The sequence below is a fragment of the Mytilus trossulus genome, chromosome 3 (assembly GCF_036588685.1).
Source record: "Mytilus trossulus isolate FHL-02 chromosome 3, PNRI_Mtr1.1.1.hap1, whole genome shotgun sequence".
NCBI lineage: Eukaryota > Metazoa > Mollusca > Bivalvia > Mytilida > Mytilidae > Mytilus > Mytilus trossulus.
The window spans coordinates 1,556,741-1,575,412 of record NC_086375.1 but is presented as its reverse complement, the minus strand read 5'-3'; the positions used below and the strand labels follow the sequence as shown (position 1 = coordinate 1,575,412).

Below are 18,672 nucleotides of genomic sequence, written 5' to 3'. Positions count from 1 at the left end.
AAAGCTTAAATTATTTTATTTTTTATATTTGCAATTCTTCAGGGTTTTAGACTTTTTAATTTGGGTCCAGTTTTTAAATTGGTTCAAATTGAAATCAAAATAAACTTTTTTTTTTGCATCAAATTGTCATATACTGGTGTTCTTTGATGGCTACAATCTATCTATCAGTTTTAGATCCTTTTTTTTAGTTTTGTGCTTGCTTATCAAATTTGTCCACTTTAAGGTCAAACAAACAAACAAACAAACAACAACCCTTTCTTTTAAGATTTGGAACCTAGTAGCAAAATTTCAAAGAGATCCATACATTTTTACAAAATTATTGTCCTGAAATATAAAAAAATACTTGTTTTGGACCTTTTATAGCCCCATTTTACTAAACAGCTACGACAATAACCCTAAAAATCAATCCCAACTTTCTTTTGTTGTGTGGAACCAAATGCTAAAATTTCATAAAGTTGAACCAAATGCTAAAATTTCATAAAGATATGAACCAAGTGCTAAAATTTCATAAAGATCCATAACTTATGCTCAATTTATTGTCTGTGAACCAGAAAATTGCTTAATGTTGGCCACTTATTACTAAACAGCTACGACAATAACCCCCAAAATCAATGTTAACTATCTAATTGTGGTATGGAACCTATATAGCTAAAATTTAAAAAAGATCCATATACCATGAACAAAAAATGTCTTCAGCATCTTTTCGGTACCTTATTCCTAAACGTTTTCCGGGACGTTACCCCAAAACTCAAAACCAATATTACTTTTGTAGTATGGAGCTTTATGGTCAAATTGCACAGAGATCCATATATCCATACATTTGTTTTCAAGCTATAGTCTGTGTACCAGAAAATTGCTACTGTTTGCCCCTTTTTTGCCGTTGATTAAAAAGCTACGACGAAAACTCCAAAATTCAATATACGCATACTCAAGTTATTGTCTGTGAACCAGAACTAATGTTTCTTTGTTTGACCTTTCATGGCCTCTACTTACAAAACAACAAAGACAAATAAAAAATGCAAGCCTTCCTATTATGGTATAGATCTTTGTGCTATTTCTTAGAGATCAATACACTTATACTCAAGGTATTGTCTGCAAAACAAAATGTCTTCATACGACGACACAGACATCGTCATAATATACGAACGCAAAAATGTTTTGCAGTCGTATAAAAAAATAAGTGCGTGATTCCCCGTTCTGGGTTTACCTTCATCGGGAATGTTTAAATTCAAAAAGTTGAAGGGCAATAATGTATATAAGTTCCTCTAATCTGTAAGTCATGTTCCTATTTAGAAGTCCTCAAATGCACTTGGTACTTGTTTGACTTTATAACTATATTGATCTAAGCGTCACTGATGAGTCTTATGTAGACGACACGCGCGTCTGTGTATTAAACTATAATCCTGGTTCCTTTGATAACTATTATCTTGCTGTTATTTTTTTTTTTCTTTTTAAAAGAGGGACAAAAGATACCAAAGGGACAGTCAAACTCATAAATCTAAAACAAACTGACAACGCCATGGCTAAAAATGAAAGAGTGTCTATCTTTCTTTAATAGTTGTTAAGAAATTAGGCAAAAATCGTCTTTATAGGGCAAAAACTGATTTGAAATACGGTGTCAACTGAAGATTTGGCCACGTTTGATTTGTTTGTATATCTTGTCTTGCTGGTCATAATCTCTATAATTTCCGAGTTAAATGACGAACATTTAAAAAAAAAGTAAAATACATCATTTGAGGACAAGAATTATTATAAGAAGACGTTTCACGGTTTCGACACGCCCGAAAAAAAATGTAGATCAACATTCTGAACATGTTTTCCCTGCTAGATTTTCTTTATCTATAGCGGTTTTGAAAGTAATAGTCAAACTTATATTTGACGCCTATTTCTATTTCAACCATTTTGGTCGGAAGGCGAGATCATCGGACACATTTTTTAAAACTTTTTACCCAAGTGATGATTAGGGTTAAGTTTATAGTCAAATAGATTTAAAGAAGATTTCTATAAAAGTAAACAGATGACGATGGACGACGGATGAAGGACAAGACGACGATTGGAGACGGTCGGAGAACGACGGGTAACAATCAAAGATCGACGGGCGCCAATTATTTAGAAGTGATTGATTGACCTTTTATTCCAGGTGAGTTAAAAAGGGTTTATGATGTTTGTTCTAAGCGGAACAGATATTATGGCATTGTTTATAACAAAGTTTCTAGGCGAATTTCTGTTAAACAGGAACAAATATAACTAGACATAGCTTAAACTCAAAAATTAAAAAGTCATTTATATCAGCAAAGGAACAATCTGTGATAAAAGGAGCACAGTTGGTCTTAATCAAAATGATAATAAAGCCTGGTAAGTTTATCTCGAAAAAAAACTATAACAAAACCTGTACTGTGCTTCCCAGGTCGTAGAATCTTTTTCCAGATAAGAATTTTCCTTTTGGTAAAACTGATGGTAATTAATTTCGTAGTTAGTTTTTTCTCATTGACGTTTATATATACCTCACAGTTCATTTATTTCTGTGAATACATCATATTTATATGTAATTAAGATTTAACTTGGTTTATTTTGTGCTTTAATTGAATTATCTAGATTATCTAGACAAAAATTTATGATAAAAGAGATGATTTTTCATTTCCTATCGTTAATTATCCATTTTTAGATGTGACGTTCCCTTGTCATCATCTTATGGTGTTTATATATTTCAACTTTTACGATTCGCTCGTGTATGTAACAACGTATTCGATTTTAGCGAGAGAAATTTATGTATTACTGAAAAATTATTACACCAGGGTTTTCGATATCACAAACTGGTCAAAACATTTACTAAATTTTATCACCGGTATAAGGAAATAATTCGTAAATATAACTCAACATGCAGACATCTTATACGTTCAGATATTTCACATCCAATCTTTGATGGAAATATTCTTTACAAAGCACAAAAATGTCAGTATTCAACTAAAAAGCTTACAAAACGTTTAAATAGACTTATTAAGAAGGGATATACATGTAGTTACGATCCTGTTGTCAGGTCATTAAAGATTGCATATTTTGGCTTTAATATTGATTCACTTATAGGGTCTTTGCATCACAAGTAAACACATTTTTTTTAAACAGCTGTTGGCATGACACGAGTTATGTTCTTCTCATATATTTTATGATAGTATTATACTAACATATGATGAAGACATTATCTTTCTATCAGTTTAATTGAGGTCTGGAGCTGGCATGTCAGTTAACTGCTAGTAGTCTGTTGTTATTTATGTCATTTCATTTATTTTCTTTTGTTACATTTTTTGAGATCGGACTCGGACTTCTCTTGAACTGAATTGTAATGTGCGTATTGTTGTGCATTTAATTTTCTACATTGGCTAGAGGTATAGAGGTAGGGTTGAGATATCATAAACATGTTCAACCCCGCCGCATTTTTGTGCCTGTCCCAAGTCAGGAGCCCCTGGCCTTTGTTAGTCTAGTTCTTGTGTATTATTCGGAGTTAAGTATGACGTCCAAAACCACTGTACTAGTATGCATATGTTTAGGTGCCAGCTGAAGGACACCTACTGGTGCGGGAATTATCGCTACATTGAAGACCCATTGGTGGACTTCGGCTGTTGTCTGCTCTATGGTCGGGTTGTTGTCGCCTTGACACATTCCCCATTTCCTTTCTCATTTTTATGATATGTATAATAAATAACAAAAAAGTTTACTTACTTTTACTCATGGTAGTTAATTGTATGACATTTGTGGAATGAGAGTTGCAGGCTTAGGTAACATTGGTCATATGTAAATGTGAAAGTTCTGGCATTGACGCATGGTTAACAAATATGTCCAGGTTAATATCATATCAACTAAAAAGAGAGCATAATGTGTATATTTATTTGATTTATTATTTCGGTTTCAGCAAACAAATTATGACCACACAAATAGAGCAGTCAACGCATAGCTTGGTATCAGGTTTGAATTATGTTAAAATGAGAGGCGAAAGATAAAGGAGGGTCGGAAACAAACTGACAATGCCACACCTAAAAATAGTAAAATATTAACAGACAAACAATTAGTACATAACACACAACATAGAATATTAAAGAAAGCAACAGTAATACCGCATAAAATTTGGTGTGATCTCGTGTGCTCCGGAAGGGTAAGGAGACCCTGTTTCACCTGCGTTTCGCATGTCACGGGCTCCCGTTGTGTTGCTCATTTTAGTGCAAACCCGGTAATAATTAAAATTTGGAAGGTCACATTGGGGAAAAGTGGGCGGGATTGCGACATTAAGTATTCCATAACGGTCAACTAACTAGCGATGGCGTCTTTAAAACTTACGAAGGGATTATTTCATTTGAACCACGTTTAATTTCCTCCTTGTGATCGTCAACCCTCTATCGAGAAATCATGATAGAAAATATATACTACGTGTATGGAGTCGCCGCTGGGTTGTTAAAACATAGAAATGGAAATGGAAATTCACAATTGGGAAGCTGGAATCATGTCTTTTGTCGTAAAGTTTTGTTTAAAAAAAACTCGTTGTCAATTTCAGGATGCAAGTCCAGATATGAGACAGACTTTTAACAGTATTTGTTGTATCCTTTATCTCAAGTTTGATGGTGTAATAAGTAATATGAGATGCGTTCAACATAGTCACCAAATGTTGAACTATTTAGTGAGAGAACATAATCTATAAAGCGAAAAGCCAAGCTAAGGATATTGGACACGACCAAGTAAACGTTCTTACATCAAGATTTATCAATATGATCAACATGAATAGTTTGTTTACTTACAATGGGGATCCAGAACTTGGTTTAGGGGGTTGCTGACTGACCTAATGGACCGTCTGAGTCATGCTTCAGTGATTCTATATATATATATATGTCGTGTACAAGTTGCCATTTTGTACAGGTTATAACATGTACAAAAATATTGTACATGTTATAACTTGTATGATGCAAAAATACAAGTTATAACATGTACAAAAGTACCCCATACATGTTATAACCTGTACAAAATATTGCTTAAAAATGGTTTTAACTTGTACAAATTTAAAATCAATCTTAAAGAAGTAAAATATACATTTAAATTCACCAATGCATAAAAAACAACAATAAATAGGCCAGAACGTGTCTTTTTCTGTAAAGGACAATGATCAAAGTTTCAGAAAAGTATGTTTCATGAATAATGTTGGCAAAATGTGTTTTCATGTAATTGTATGTTTTGTGCAGTACATCATGGTTTAAATAAGTGTGAAACTATTTACTAAAAGCTTGACATGCATTCCTCAAATGACAATTACACTAGATACCAGTTTCTAAATTCTTCCAAAAAATTTAACAATGATTCTTTATAATTTTGGGAATACTCCTCCCTCTCGTGTTTATAGCATGCAAAGACTAAAACAATGGCGTGTATGCGTACTCTGTAAAAGCAAGAGAGAGTTGAAATAGTTTTCATTGGACCACGCTTCATTATCAATATCTTTGAATCTACTCTTCAACATTTTTGGCCTTCAGCATGACTTATGTAAATTTATAACTCACTTTTTGTTTATAAACTATAAGATCATTGCATCATTGCATGATGTTTTAAATATATATCCTCTGCTTTGAAAGCATTTATTTGTAGCCTTTGGATGTTGTCTGCTCCATTGGCGGATTGTTGTCGTTTGACACGTACCCGATTTCAATTCTCAATTTTATTTGTAGAAACATCTATTCTGGATATCCTCTTATGTCTTTTAGTGTCAACTAGAATGAAAGTATTTTACTATTGCCTTCAAAGTGGACACTCACAATTATAATTCATCAAATAAAGATATGTCCATAGATAGTCATAAGAGTTTCATATGACATGTCCCAAGATATATATCTTAGAACAGGTCTTAGGAATGCTTTAATTTGTAATACCGACCCCTGGACATTAACTGTATCAAAAAAGGACAATACACACTAACATGAAGGAATAATAAAAAAGTTATGAAAATGTCATTGAGGTCAATATCATCTGTTGCGATAATTGAAACATATCCTTAATTTTCGATTTTGTACAAGTTAAAACCATTTTTATGCAATATTTTGTACAGGTTATAACATGTATGAGGTACTTTTGTACATGTTATAACTTGTATTTTTGCATCATACAAGTTATAACATGTACAATATTTTTGTACATGTTATAACCTGTACAAAATCGCAACTTGTACACGACATATATATCAACCAAATGATTCCCACAAAAGGGGGCCATGCCTTTTGGATATGTTAGCGTAATTTCATTCCACCGTTTTTATTCCGGGTAACTGATTTTCTCTAAATGAATGGCTATTATTTATCTTCAGTTTATTGAACCATAAAATTAATGTTTGACTCTTCACATTGAACAATCCGAGAAGCGGATTATGAAAATGTGAAGAATCAAAAATTAACTTTATGGTTCAATAAATTCAAAATAAGTAATTGACATTCATTATAAATAAATTTCTATCCAAATTAAGGTTCATACGGATCTTTTTATATTATTTACATTAACAATCACAACGTACACACATGTTGGCGTATGAATACATAACGTCAGACTGGTCGTTTCATCATAAAAATTGACAACATTGAAAATAAAAGTAATACTTTTAACCAATCAGAAGACAGGAAATACACCAAATTTATTTATTAGAGAATATTGGCTGAAAATAGTGTGAAAGCGTTGATCCCGATATCATTGTTTTGTTTATATTACACCAGTTTATTGTTTGCATACATTTATAGATTAGAATTAGATTAGTTTTCAAAGAACCAGTTTGATTAAAACATATTGCCATAGAAGATATAATTTTTATATCAAAGTCTAGACCAAAACGCAAATGCATAACCTTGAATAACAAAATATTACAACAACCCGAGGAAACAACATACTTGACTTAGTTTTCACCACCAACAAAAATCTCATAGAGAGCATATCTGTAGAGAGCGGAATAAGCGACCACGAGGCAGTAATTGTGGACATCAAAACTAAAGTTAAACTAACGAAAAAGAAACCACGCAAAACATTCTTATACTCTATAGGAAATATACCAGCTATAAAGACCAGACTGAAGGATGAATTTCCTGAATACATCAAAAAGGCAAATGATCAATCTATAGAAATTTGTTGGGAAACATTTAAGACCTTACTTACATCACTCATGGACGAGCATATACCACAGAAAACATGCACCAGTAGATGGAACATCCCCTGGCTCACGAGAGATATTAAGAGAGCAATACGTAGAAAACAACGACTATATAACAGAGCTAAAAGGCCAAAAAAGATAAAGACTGGGAAAAATTCAAAAATATCAAAAGAAACATAAAAAACCTACTAGAAGTTGAACACAAAAATTACTTATCCAATTTATTAGAAATTAAGGATGAAACCAATACTGAGTCGTCTAAGCAGGGAATCACCAAACAGTTTTGGAGATATGTAAAGTCAAGAAAACAGGAGAGAAGTTGTGTATCAACACTCAATGTAGATGGACAAATAAAGGAAGGCAATACATCCAAAGCTGAAGCACTTTTAAAACAACCAATTACATTCTGTTTTTACAGAGGAAGACATGGCTTCATTTCCAAACATGAGACCTAGTACCATCAATAAAATTAACGACATCAAAATTGAAGAAAAGGGAATAGCAAAGCTACTAAAACAACTAAATATTAATAAAGCTAGTGGTCCAGATAAAATATCTTGCAGAATATTAAAGGAAACAGCTGATGAAATATCACCTTATCTGAAACACATATTTGATCATTATATCTAAAACAAGTCCCTCACGATTGGACTACTGCAAACATAACAGCACTTTCAAGAAAGGAGATAGATAAAAAAACAGTAAATTATAGACCGGTATCGCTTACAACATCAGTACCGTGTAAAGTTATGGAGCACAAAATCTTTAAACACATTATGGAACACTTAGAATTTTATAAGATCCTTGCAGACTTCCAACATGGATTTCGGCAAAAGAGATCATGTGAAACACAGCTTATAATAACAGTTGAAGAAATAAGCCGGTTTTTAGACTCCAAACAACAAACTGACTTATTGATACTCGACTTCAGTAAAGCCTTTGACACCGTACCACACATCAGACTCCTCCATAAACTAGACCACTATGGAGTCAGAGGAGACATCCACGGGTGGTTGAAGTCTTGGTTAACAACTAGACAGCAGAAAGTACTAGTAGACGGCGATAAATCATCATCTGTAAATGTAAAATCTGGTGTACCACAAGGCACAGTGCTTGGACCGTTAATGTTCCTCTTGTATATCAACGACATAGGTTTGGACATTAAATCATCAATTAGATTATATGCAGAATATAGCCTAATCTACGTAGCTGTTAAATCAATGAGCCATCGTCTTCAACTCCAGCAGGACCTGACCACTGTGGTTAACTGGACTAAAAAATGGCAAATGATATTTAATCCAACGAAATGTTTTGTATTACGTATAACAACGGGACGACAACCAATAATCTACCCATATGAAATGAAGGGACACATCCTGGGAACAGTCAACCACAATCCGTACCTAGGAGTGGAGCTATCTAGCACTCTATCATGGAATGACCACATCGGAAATATCCCTACAAAGGCAAATAAAACTTCAGGCTTTATACGACGAAATCTTAGTAAATGCCCCATGAATATAAAGCGTCAGGCATACATAACCCTTGTACGACCAACACTAGAATATGCTAGCAGTGTCTGCGACCCGCATCTCCAAAAACACATACAACAGCTAGAAATGGTCCAAAGAAGAGCAGCCAGATTCATCAGGCATGAGTATTCTCGAGACCCGGGCATAGTAACATCTTTATTAGAGAACATAAAACTGCCACAATTACAGGAGAGACGAAAAACATCACGTTTACTCCTGTTTCACAAAGTAATCCACCAACTTATTGCTATTCCGATTCCAGAATACTTGATGACACCAGCAAGAATGACACGCCAGTTCCATCAACGACGATTTGTCAGATTAGGATCAAGTTTTGAACAAAGAAAACATAGCTTTTTTGTAAGAACCATCACCAACTAGAATGAACTACCGCCTAGCTTATTGGACATTGATGACTATGAGGCATTCAAAACCAACCTCATAGCACACAGATATCCGTAAATCAGCACACAGATATCCGTAAATCAGCACACACAGTGACATGTTTTTATCTGCACTGGCACCTGTACATATGATTTTAAAAGAGCACATTTTGGATGACTCAACTTTAATTTTAATACATTCGTGTGATGAGTCAACCGACTCTTTACGGATTACCCATGTAGTAGTAGTAGTAAATGCACAGAAAAACTTCGGCAATCCAGTTTATATGAATATTACAAATAGTGACAATTTATGTACTGATGGGTTTGATTAGAAGTTATTTTGTAAATTTAATTCGTAAATAAGGCCTAACATGTATATTGTGTTATCATGTGTTCAGTGAGTACTAAAACACTTCATCAATGTATGAATCTATTACTTGTGTAATGAATCCCGGTTCAAAGTAACTAGTGCAATCATTCCAGGTACAAAATCACTAGTGTAATAGATAATTCCTGGTTCTTTGAAATCACTAGTGTAATCAATCCACTTTCCAAATTTTTGTGTGAACATTCATTTGTGGACATGGTGGATGAAAAACACTAGTTTACTTTGTCTATTTTATATAAAATTGAGAATGGAAATGGGGAATGTGTCAAAGAGACAACAACCCGACCATTGAAAAAACAACAGCAGAAGGCCACCAACAGGTCTTCAATGTAGCGAGAAATTTCCACACCCGGAGGCGTCCTTCAGCTGGCCCCTAAACAAATATATACTAGTTCAGTGATAATGAATGCCATACTAATTTCCAAATTGTACACAAGAAACTGAAATAAAAATAATACAAGACTAACAAAGGCCAGAGGCTCCTGACTTTGGACAGGCGCAAAACATGCGGTGGGGTTAAACATGTTTATGAGATCACAACCCTCCCCCTATACCTCTAGCCAATGTAGAAAATTAGACGCATAACAAAACGCACATTAAAATTCAGTTCAAGAGAAGTCCGAGTCTGATGTCAGAAGATGTAACCAAAGAAAATAAACAAAATGACAATAATACATAAATAAAAACAGACTACTAGCAGTTAACTGACATGCCATCTCCAGACTTCAATTAAACTGACTGAAAGATTATGATTTCATCATATGAACTTCAGGCACAATCCTTCCCGTTAGGGGTTTAGTATCATACCATCATAAGATATATGAGAAGAACATAAACCGTGTCGTGCCAACAACTGGTTTTTGAATAAATGTGTTTAGTTCCGATGCATAAAGACCCTATAAGTGAATCAATATTAACACCAAAATGTACAATCTTTAATGACCTGACAACAGTATCGTAACTATATCCCTTCTTAATAAGTCTATTCACACGTTTTGTTAGTTTCTGAGGTGAATACTGACACCTTTGTGTTTTATAAAGAATATTTCCATAAAACATTGAATGTGAAATACATGAACGTATAAGAAGTATGCATGTTGAGCTATATTTACGAATGATGTCCTTATACCGATGATGAAATTTAGTAAATGTTTTGACTAGTTTGTGATATCGAAAACCCTGGTGTAATAATTTTTCAGTAATACATAAATTTCTCTCGTTAAACTCTAAAACGTTGTTACATACATGAGCGAATCTTACAAGTTGCCGACTTGTTTCTTTATTGTTATGAGGCTGACTTCATGCAGGAACTTCTGAGGAAGAAAGATAAGAAGTTAGCAATATCCTTTAACTCTACTTTCCGCTATATAGATGACGTTCTTTCACTAAACAATTCAAAATTTTGTGACTATGTGGACGCATCTATCCCCTCGAATTGGAGTTAAAGGATACTACAGATACAGTTAAGTCGGCTTCATATCTTGACTTACATCTAGAAATTGACAATGAGGTTCGGTTGAAAACAAAACTTTACGACAAGAGAGATGATTTCAGCTTTCCAATTGTGAGCTTTTCATTTCTAACATTCCAGCAGCACCTGCATACGGGGTATATATCTCCCAATTGATACGATATTCCTGCGCTTGCATTTCCTATCATGATTTTCTTGATAGAGGGTTACTGCTCACAAGGAAGCTATTAAACCAAGAGTTCCAAATGGTGAAGTTGAAATCATCCCTTCGTAAATTTTACGGACACCTTGACGAGTTGGTTGACCGTTATGGAATAACCGTTTCACAAATGATATTGGATATGTTCGTTACGTCGTAACTACAATCCCCTTCCCTTTCATGAATGTGACCTACCAAATTAGACTATTTACCGGATTTGTAATCATATAAGCAACACAACGGGTGCCACATGTGGAGCAGGATCTGTTTACCCTTCCGAAGCACCTGAGATCACCCCTAGTTTTTGTTGGGGTTCGTGTTGTTTATTCTTTAGTTTTCTATGTTGTGTCATGTGTACTATTGTTTTTCTGTTTGTCTTTTTCATTTTTAGCCATGGCGTTGTCAGTTTGTTTTAGATTTATGAGTTTGACTGTCCCTTTGGTATCTTTCGTCCCTCTTTTTGAGATATATAAACACCGTAAGATGGTGACAAGGGAACGTCACCATCTAAAAATGGTTAATTAACGATAGGAAATGAAAAATCATCTCTTTTATCATAAATTTCAGTATTCAGCTTTCCGTTAGTGATATAGATATCAAGATCAAGGAAAGGACAGTGGTCATTGTTAGTATTAGCTTTATTTAAAGTAAGTTCAACAGGATAAATTTCTTTATTATACATACTGAAGTCGTCATTATTGAGAGCCAAAAATTCATCCAAATATCTAAAAGTATTATTAAATTTGTTTATCAGATGTTGTTTCGATGGGTCTTTACTTATCATATATATATATATTTTTTGTTTCGATGGGTCTTTGCTTATTATATATATATATTTCCGCCTATGACTTACTTCCGCATATTTAAATTAATTTAGGTAAATGAACTTTGGTCCCATTTATCAAACAGTTTTAATATTATAAGTCAGTTTTAATTTCACATTTTTATACATTTAGTATCCACATTGCAGGGGCAGATCCAGCCATTTTGAAAAGGTGAAAAGGGGGGGGGGGGGCAACCCAGGACAAAAGGGGGAGGGGTTCCAACCATGCACATGTCCCCATTCAAATGCATTAGTCGTCCAAAAAAAAGGGGTTCCAACCCCCGGAACCCAACTGGATCTGCCACTGCATTGTTCGCTGATGTAAACGAAATACCTCACTTGTCTGTGGCAGTCAAAGATGGTATGTGTTGTCTCAGTCGTTCCTTTTGATCGACCCACTCAGTGCACCTACCTATATATCTAAATCAATATGACTAGAAACGAAACTCCTTTTTTGGATACTAATTAAAATCTAGAAATATATTAATGTTACCTTATCTTTAATGGCCATGCATTCCCATTTGTGTGTCTTAAAATATTGACGTTTTGAAAAATAACTCAGAGATTCAGAAAACAATGTACCATTTCCCCTGAAGATATTTATAGAATCGACTCAATCTTGCTTCGTTTTGAAAATGGAATTCCCCTTTTACAAAAATAAAACTGTTTGTATATTATTTTTCTCTGTAACGTGACACTTATTTATGATCATTAAACACAACAAACTTATAAATGCGATTACATATACTGATCTATACTGAAAAGTACTACAATCGAATAAAGCAAATGTCGTGACAACACGGACGCCGCTGAAAACACTCAGTGACAGCAGTAGTCTTATATTGTTAACAAGTGATCTGTCGGTAGTTAATTGTATCGTAATTTCGAGGGATTCCGAAATGAACTTCCGGTGAAAACAAATCGGCATGATCAGCATCATTTGTTTGAAAAATTGAATCATGAAGTAATGCTTTACATCTTAATTATCAAAAACCCACTTGGTAGAAAGATAGCATTTATCTAATCAAATATAGATGAACAATGGAGTGCCAAATTTAGATGATACTCAAAAAGGGAGAACTAGTAAAGAAGTAGTCCAAATAAAAAATTATGACGTCTGGACTAGTAAAGAAGTAGTCAAAATAAAAATTTAAGACGTCTGGACTAGTAAAGTAGTAGAGTCTAGAAACTTGAGTAGCCGAAAATAATTTGTTATCATCATAAGTACAAAAATCAGCAAAATTCTCACAAACGGTTATTCAAGTCTAGGGTTTTCTCCCTAATGTTGTACAATAGAACAATTGAATAGTAGATAAAATTACATGAACAATAAAAAAAACAATTTATAAGGTACATATAACAGCACCCATTTGCCTAGTCCAAATAATTATGAGGTCTTGAAAGGCTATTATATTATTTTTCTTTGACGCCTTACTTCGATGTCATAATGCTGAAGCCACCATTTTCTGTTGGACTTTATAGATTTTGCTCTCAACTGAGAGACCCAATTTATCCATCAAATTTTCATTGAAGGCTAAAAAAAAGTAAGGCGTTATATCATTAAAGAATGTATGACATTAAGGTGTGTTGATGTGCAGGCTTTTTTTAAAAACATTTTGATTAGGTTATTGGGTATTGATACAATACTAATATGATTGACATCTGTCATTATCACTAAACAATCAGAGACAAGGTAGACCTTTTATTACAATGCCCCACCTCCTAAACTGTCAATCAAATTGAACACATTACTTATCAACCCCAGTCTTGTATATTGCAGGGTATGTATAATTATAAAGACTTAATATACAAATTATTTGACCTAATTACAATTGAATACACAAATGTATATTTTAGATGTTTGATATATATAAGGATGATAGATTTATCTATTGCTAATTTCTTTTGATCTACATAACATAAAGTGATTCTGTAAATTATATCTGAAAGATAAATGAATAATGGATTAAAAAGATCTTTTAAAAAATGAAATATGAATAGAAATATGAATATATAAAAGGTATTCAAGTAAGGCCTATAATTTACTTGATAAATTTCCAATAATCATCTGTAAATAATTAACAATTTAGATTAGGTCACTTATTTTTATAAGGAATTGGCATGAAGCAGTTTTAAATTTTAAAAACTTTTGATTATAACAAACCATTGTTTATTCCCCATCAATAATTATGTTTTTTTAGTCATTTGAATATTTATTAAAAGTGAATATATATTTTTGCAATCAAGAAAGAATCCACATTTCAATAAAATAAGTTTTTTTAATTTGTTCACATTGTACAATGCCCTGTATTGAAAAATACTTTAAAAATTGACCAAAGGGCACTCTGCAATTTTAATCTTCAATGTCATATAACCTCTGTCTCATCTTACAAAATGCCCAAAAACAACATTTTTAGATTATTTTTGTTGATTTACAAATGTATGTCTACAAGAATAGTTGGTAACATTTACTTGAAGAAATTTTTATTTGCAATTTTTTGGTTTTTTAAAACATGTTCATAACAGGCAACATTATTTCTATATCAAAGATATAAACTGCAGTTTTAGATAAAATTGTGCAAATAAAGAGACCCATATTATTTAATGTGAGCTCATTTTATTCTCATACAGGGTTATAATCGCATTAATTTAAACTTGCATTTCGATTTTTTTTCTCAATATCTCAAAAATCAAATCGCATTTTAGTCTTAAATGACAACCGCAATAATAAATGCACCCATCAATTTCTGAACTGAAATTCGCAATAAAAATGTTTGGTCTTACTTGATTCAAAACTCTTTTCGTTTTACGACAAGACAGCAAAATGAAATTTTGAAAAAGGAGGAACAGGTATTGGGACAAACAGATATTATAGCTAAACTGTATTAGGGCAAACAGACCCTGATTCAAATGATTCAATAAAAGGCAACTGTGACCCATTTTGGAAAATATCCCCAGCCTTTTCATGTTAACACTTTGATTTAAATGCCTGTGTTTACACCTTAAAATTTGCTCTGTGTATTGATAAACCTGTGCCTTAGAATTTTTCAAGATGCTCAGGTTGTCTCCTCTAAGAATAAATTTTAGCAATAGGGTCCACATGAACCTGAAGTCCAGAAAGTCAAGTCATGTCAGTAGTTTGATACAAATGTACTTAATATCTATTAAAAAAATATCAGGAAGTTTTTGATGTTTCTTATTTAAAAACTAATGTTGGGTCGAAGGTTTAAATCGCAAAATTTTGCAAAGAACCAGCACAAGTTGGGTTTTTTTGCAATTGAATTAATAGTGATTACCAGCTGATTTTTTCAGGGGTCACCAGGGAAATATACAACTTGAGAAATCTGTCAGCATGCAAAAACAACTTTGTGATTACATATAGAAATACAAATATCTTTTTTAGCAAAGATTGCATGAAAATAGTTATTGACAAAACATTCTTTAATCACATAATAATATTTTGTTTTGATGTTTTAATAGGATAAATGTAGATGGCTTGCTTGTTCTCTTCCCTTATGACTACATCTACCCAGAGCAGTATATGTACATGGTAGAGCTAAAAAGAACACTAGATGCAAAGGTATTTATTACTTTTGACTTATTAGTCTTGAATAATCTATATGTAACTGTGGAATGTCCTGGGTATAAAAGAAAATTAAAATCTTGTTTTATTTACAGCTCGTTTGTGATTAACCCTTATGGATTTATTAATTTTTCAAAGGATACCAATTTTTCAAGGGATACCTATTTTTCATAGGATACAAATTTTTCAAGGCATACCTATTTTTCAAAGGTTACCAATTTTTCTAGGGATACCTATTTTTCAAAGGATACCTATTTTTCAAGGGATACCTATTTTTCAAAGGATACCAATTTTTCTAGGGATACCTATTTTTCAAAGGATACCAATTTTTCAAGGGATACCTATTTTTCAAAGGATACCAATTTTTCAAGGGATACCTATTTTTCAAAGGATACCAATTTTTCAAGGAATACCTATTTTTCAAAGGATACCAATTTTTCAAGGCATACCTATTTTTCAAAGGATACCAATTTTTCTAGGGATACCTATTTTTCAAAGGATACCAATTTTTCAAGGGATACCTATTTTTCAAAGGATACCAATTTTTCAAGGGATACCTATTTTTCAAAGGATACCAATTTTTCTAGGGATACCTATTTTTCAAAGGATACCAATTTTTCAAGGGATACCTATTTTTCAAAGGATACCAATTTTTCTAGGGATACCTATTTTTCAAAGTATACCAATTTTTCAAGGGATACCTATTTTTCAAAGGATACCAATTTTTCAAGGGATACCTATTTTTCAAAGGATACCAATTTTTCTAGGGATACCTTTTTTTCAAAGGATACCAATTTTTCAAGGGATACCTATTTTTCAAAGATACCAAGTTTTCAAGGAATATCTATTTTTCAAAGGATACCAATATTTCAAGGCATACCTATTTTTGAAAGGATACCAATTTTCTAGGGATACCTATTTTTCAAAGGATACCAATTTTTCAATGGATACATATTTTTCATGGGATACCAATTTTTCAATGGATACCTATTTTTCATGGGATACCAATTTTCAATGGACACCTATTTTTCATGGGATACCAATTTTTCAATGGATACCTATTTTTCATGGGATACCAATTTTTCAATGGATACCTATTTTTCATGGGATACCAATTTTTCATTGGATACCAATTTTTCATGGGATACCAATTTTTCATGGGATACCTTCTTTTTGGATTTCATGAGTATAGATAAACTGAGAATTCAAATGTTCATTGAAGTACACATTTTTGATGATTTTTTAACAGACTTTGGCAAATAAACCAAATGAACTATCCACGAATATATAGGTTTACCTCAATCCATGAAAATAAATGAATCCACAGTAAAGATTTTAATCAGATGATAAGGATGTTGGCTACTCTGACTTTTAATCAGATGATAAGGATGTTGGCTACTCTGTCTTTTAATCAGATGATAAGGATGTTGGCTACTCTGACTTTTAATCAGATGATAAGGATGTTGGCTACTCTGACTTTTAATCAGATGATAAGGATGTTGGCTACTCTGATTTTAATCAGATGATAAGGATGTTGGCTACTCTGATTTTAATCAGATGATAAGGATGTTGGCTACTCTGACTTTTAATCAGATGATAAGGATGTTGGCTACTCTGACTTTTAATCAGATGATAAGGATGTTGGCTACTCTGACTTTTAATCAGATGATAAGGATGTTGGCTACTCTGACTTTTAATCAGATGATAAGGATGTTGGCTACTCTGACTTTTAATCAGATGATAAGGATGTTGGCTACTCTGACTTTTAATCAGATGATAAGGATGTTGGCTACTCTGACTTTTAATCAGATGATAAGGATGTTGGCTACTCTGACTTTTAATCAGATGATAAGGATGTTGGCTACTCTAACTTTTTATCAGGTTTTCGAAATCCTCATACTTAATCAATGTAGTGCAATAAAACTCTCTTCATAGCAATTTACTGTTAAGAAAATAAAACTTTTAGATAAAGGATTATTTCCTTTGATTTGTTTTGCATTGAGAGCCACAAATAATTAAATGGCCAATCTAGTTTTGTAACTTTCTTGGCTATTTCTATGATTGTGAGCACGAAAAGAACAAAAATCATTCAGCACATATAAATTGTACAAAAGTAGGTTTTTTTTGGTAAATGCTACATATTTTTCATTGACTGTTGACAGGGACACTGTGCATTGGAGATGCCCTCGGGTACAGGGAAGACAGTATCTCTGCTATCTCTTATTGTTGCTTATATGCAGGTAATTATACTAATAGATTGCGGACTTTTACTAAAGTACATATACATTAACATCTGTAACATTTATTTCAGTTAACCTGACACAATATGTTTTTGAACAAAACTTCTTACTTTCGGCTTGAGATCAAAGCATAACTTTACTGAAGGACGTTTGCATCTTATTGTCTGATTGATTTCTAAATGTAACAATCATGTCAATAGAAAATTTAAGAAATGCTTGTTATTAAAATATTTCAGTAAAAAAAATGCTGAAATGTAGAATTACTAATAGTTTCTAAATTTACAGTATTTCTAGGTAAATATATTTTGCACTCAAAAGTAAAAAACATTGAATAAAAAAATACTGTTCATTTGTAAATCAAAGAAGACTTTTTTTCTGTAATACTTAAAAATTACTGGTTAACAAAATATTAATTGTTTGTTTTGATTATGACTTTTGCTATTTTATTTTATAGGCCAACCCTTTAGAAGTAACAAAGTTGATATATTGTTCTAGAACAGTGTCTGAGTTAGAAAAGGTAAGATGGACATTTATCTTGTATTTTAATGAAGCAAATGACTTGTGATAGGGTGAGAGGTTGTGACATCAATTTATTATAGGGACAAAACCATATTACTTCAAAAAATGGCCCTAACTTATTTTAAGCCTAGCATGCAAAAACAGAAAAATTGCTGAATTTTTCATTTCCATTTTCTAACTTGAGTTTGCCTTAATCAATTAATTAATTAAACTTATACACAATGCTCATTACCATAAAACTCAGATCAATTATGAACTTTGGTAGGGTCAATTTTATAGTTCTTGAGCTATGTCCCTTTATATCGTTATTTGCAAGTGGGGCAACTGTGTCCTATGGACAAAAAGCCAATTTATTCTTTAATTTTATAA

At 32.7% G+C, this 18,672-nt stretch overlaps 1 protein-coding gene across 2 annotated transcripts in view; it reads left to right on the top strand.

The window, feature by feature from the left end:
* Window positions 1-12,815: 12,815 nt before the first annotated feature.
* The window catches only part of LOC134709967 (general transcription and DNA repair factor IIH helicase subunit XPD-like), a 46,391-nt gene continuing 40,534 nt past the window's right edge, over window positions 12,816-18,672 (top strand). The window contains exons 1-4 of one of the 2 annotated variants that reach the window (XM_063570094.1): window positions 12,816-12,925; window positions 15,442-15,541; window positions 17,707-17,784; window positions 18,239-18,301. In XM_063570094.1, coding sequence (XP_063426164.1) covers window positions 12,921-12,925; window positions 15,442-15,541; window positions 17,707-17,784; window positions 18,239-18,301 — 246 coding nt within the window. In that variant the 5' untranslated portion in view covers window positions 12,816-12,920. The remainder of the gene's footprint in view (window positions 12,926-15,441; window positions 15,542-17,706; window positions 17,785-18,238; window positions 18,302-18,672) is intronic. The other variant, XM_063570095.1, reaches the window with a different exon arrangement.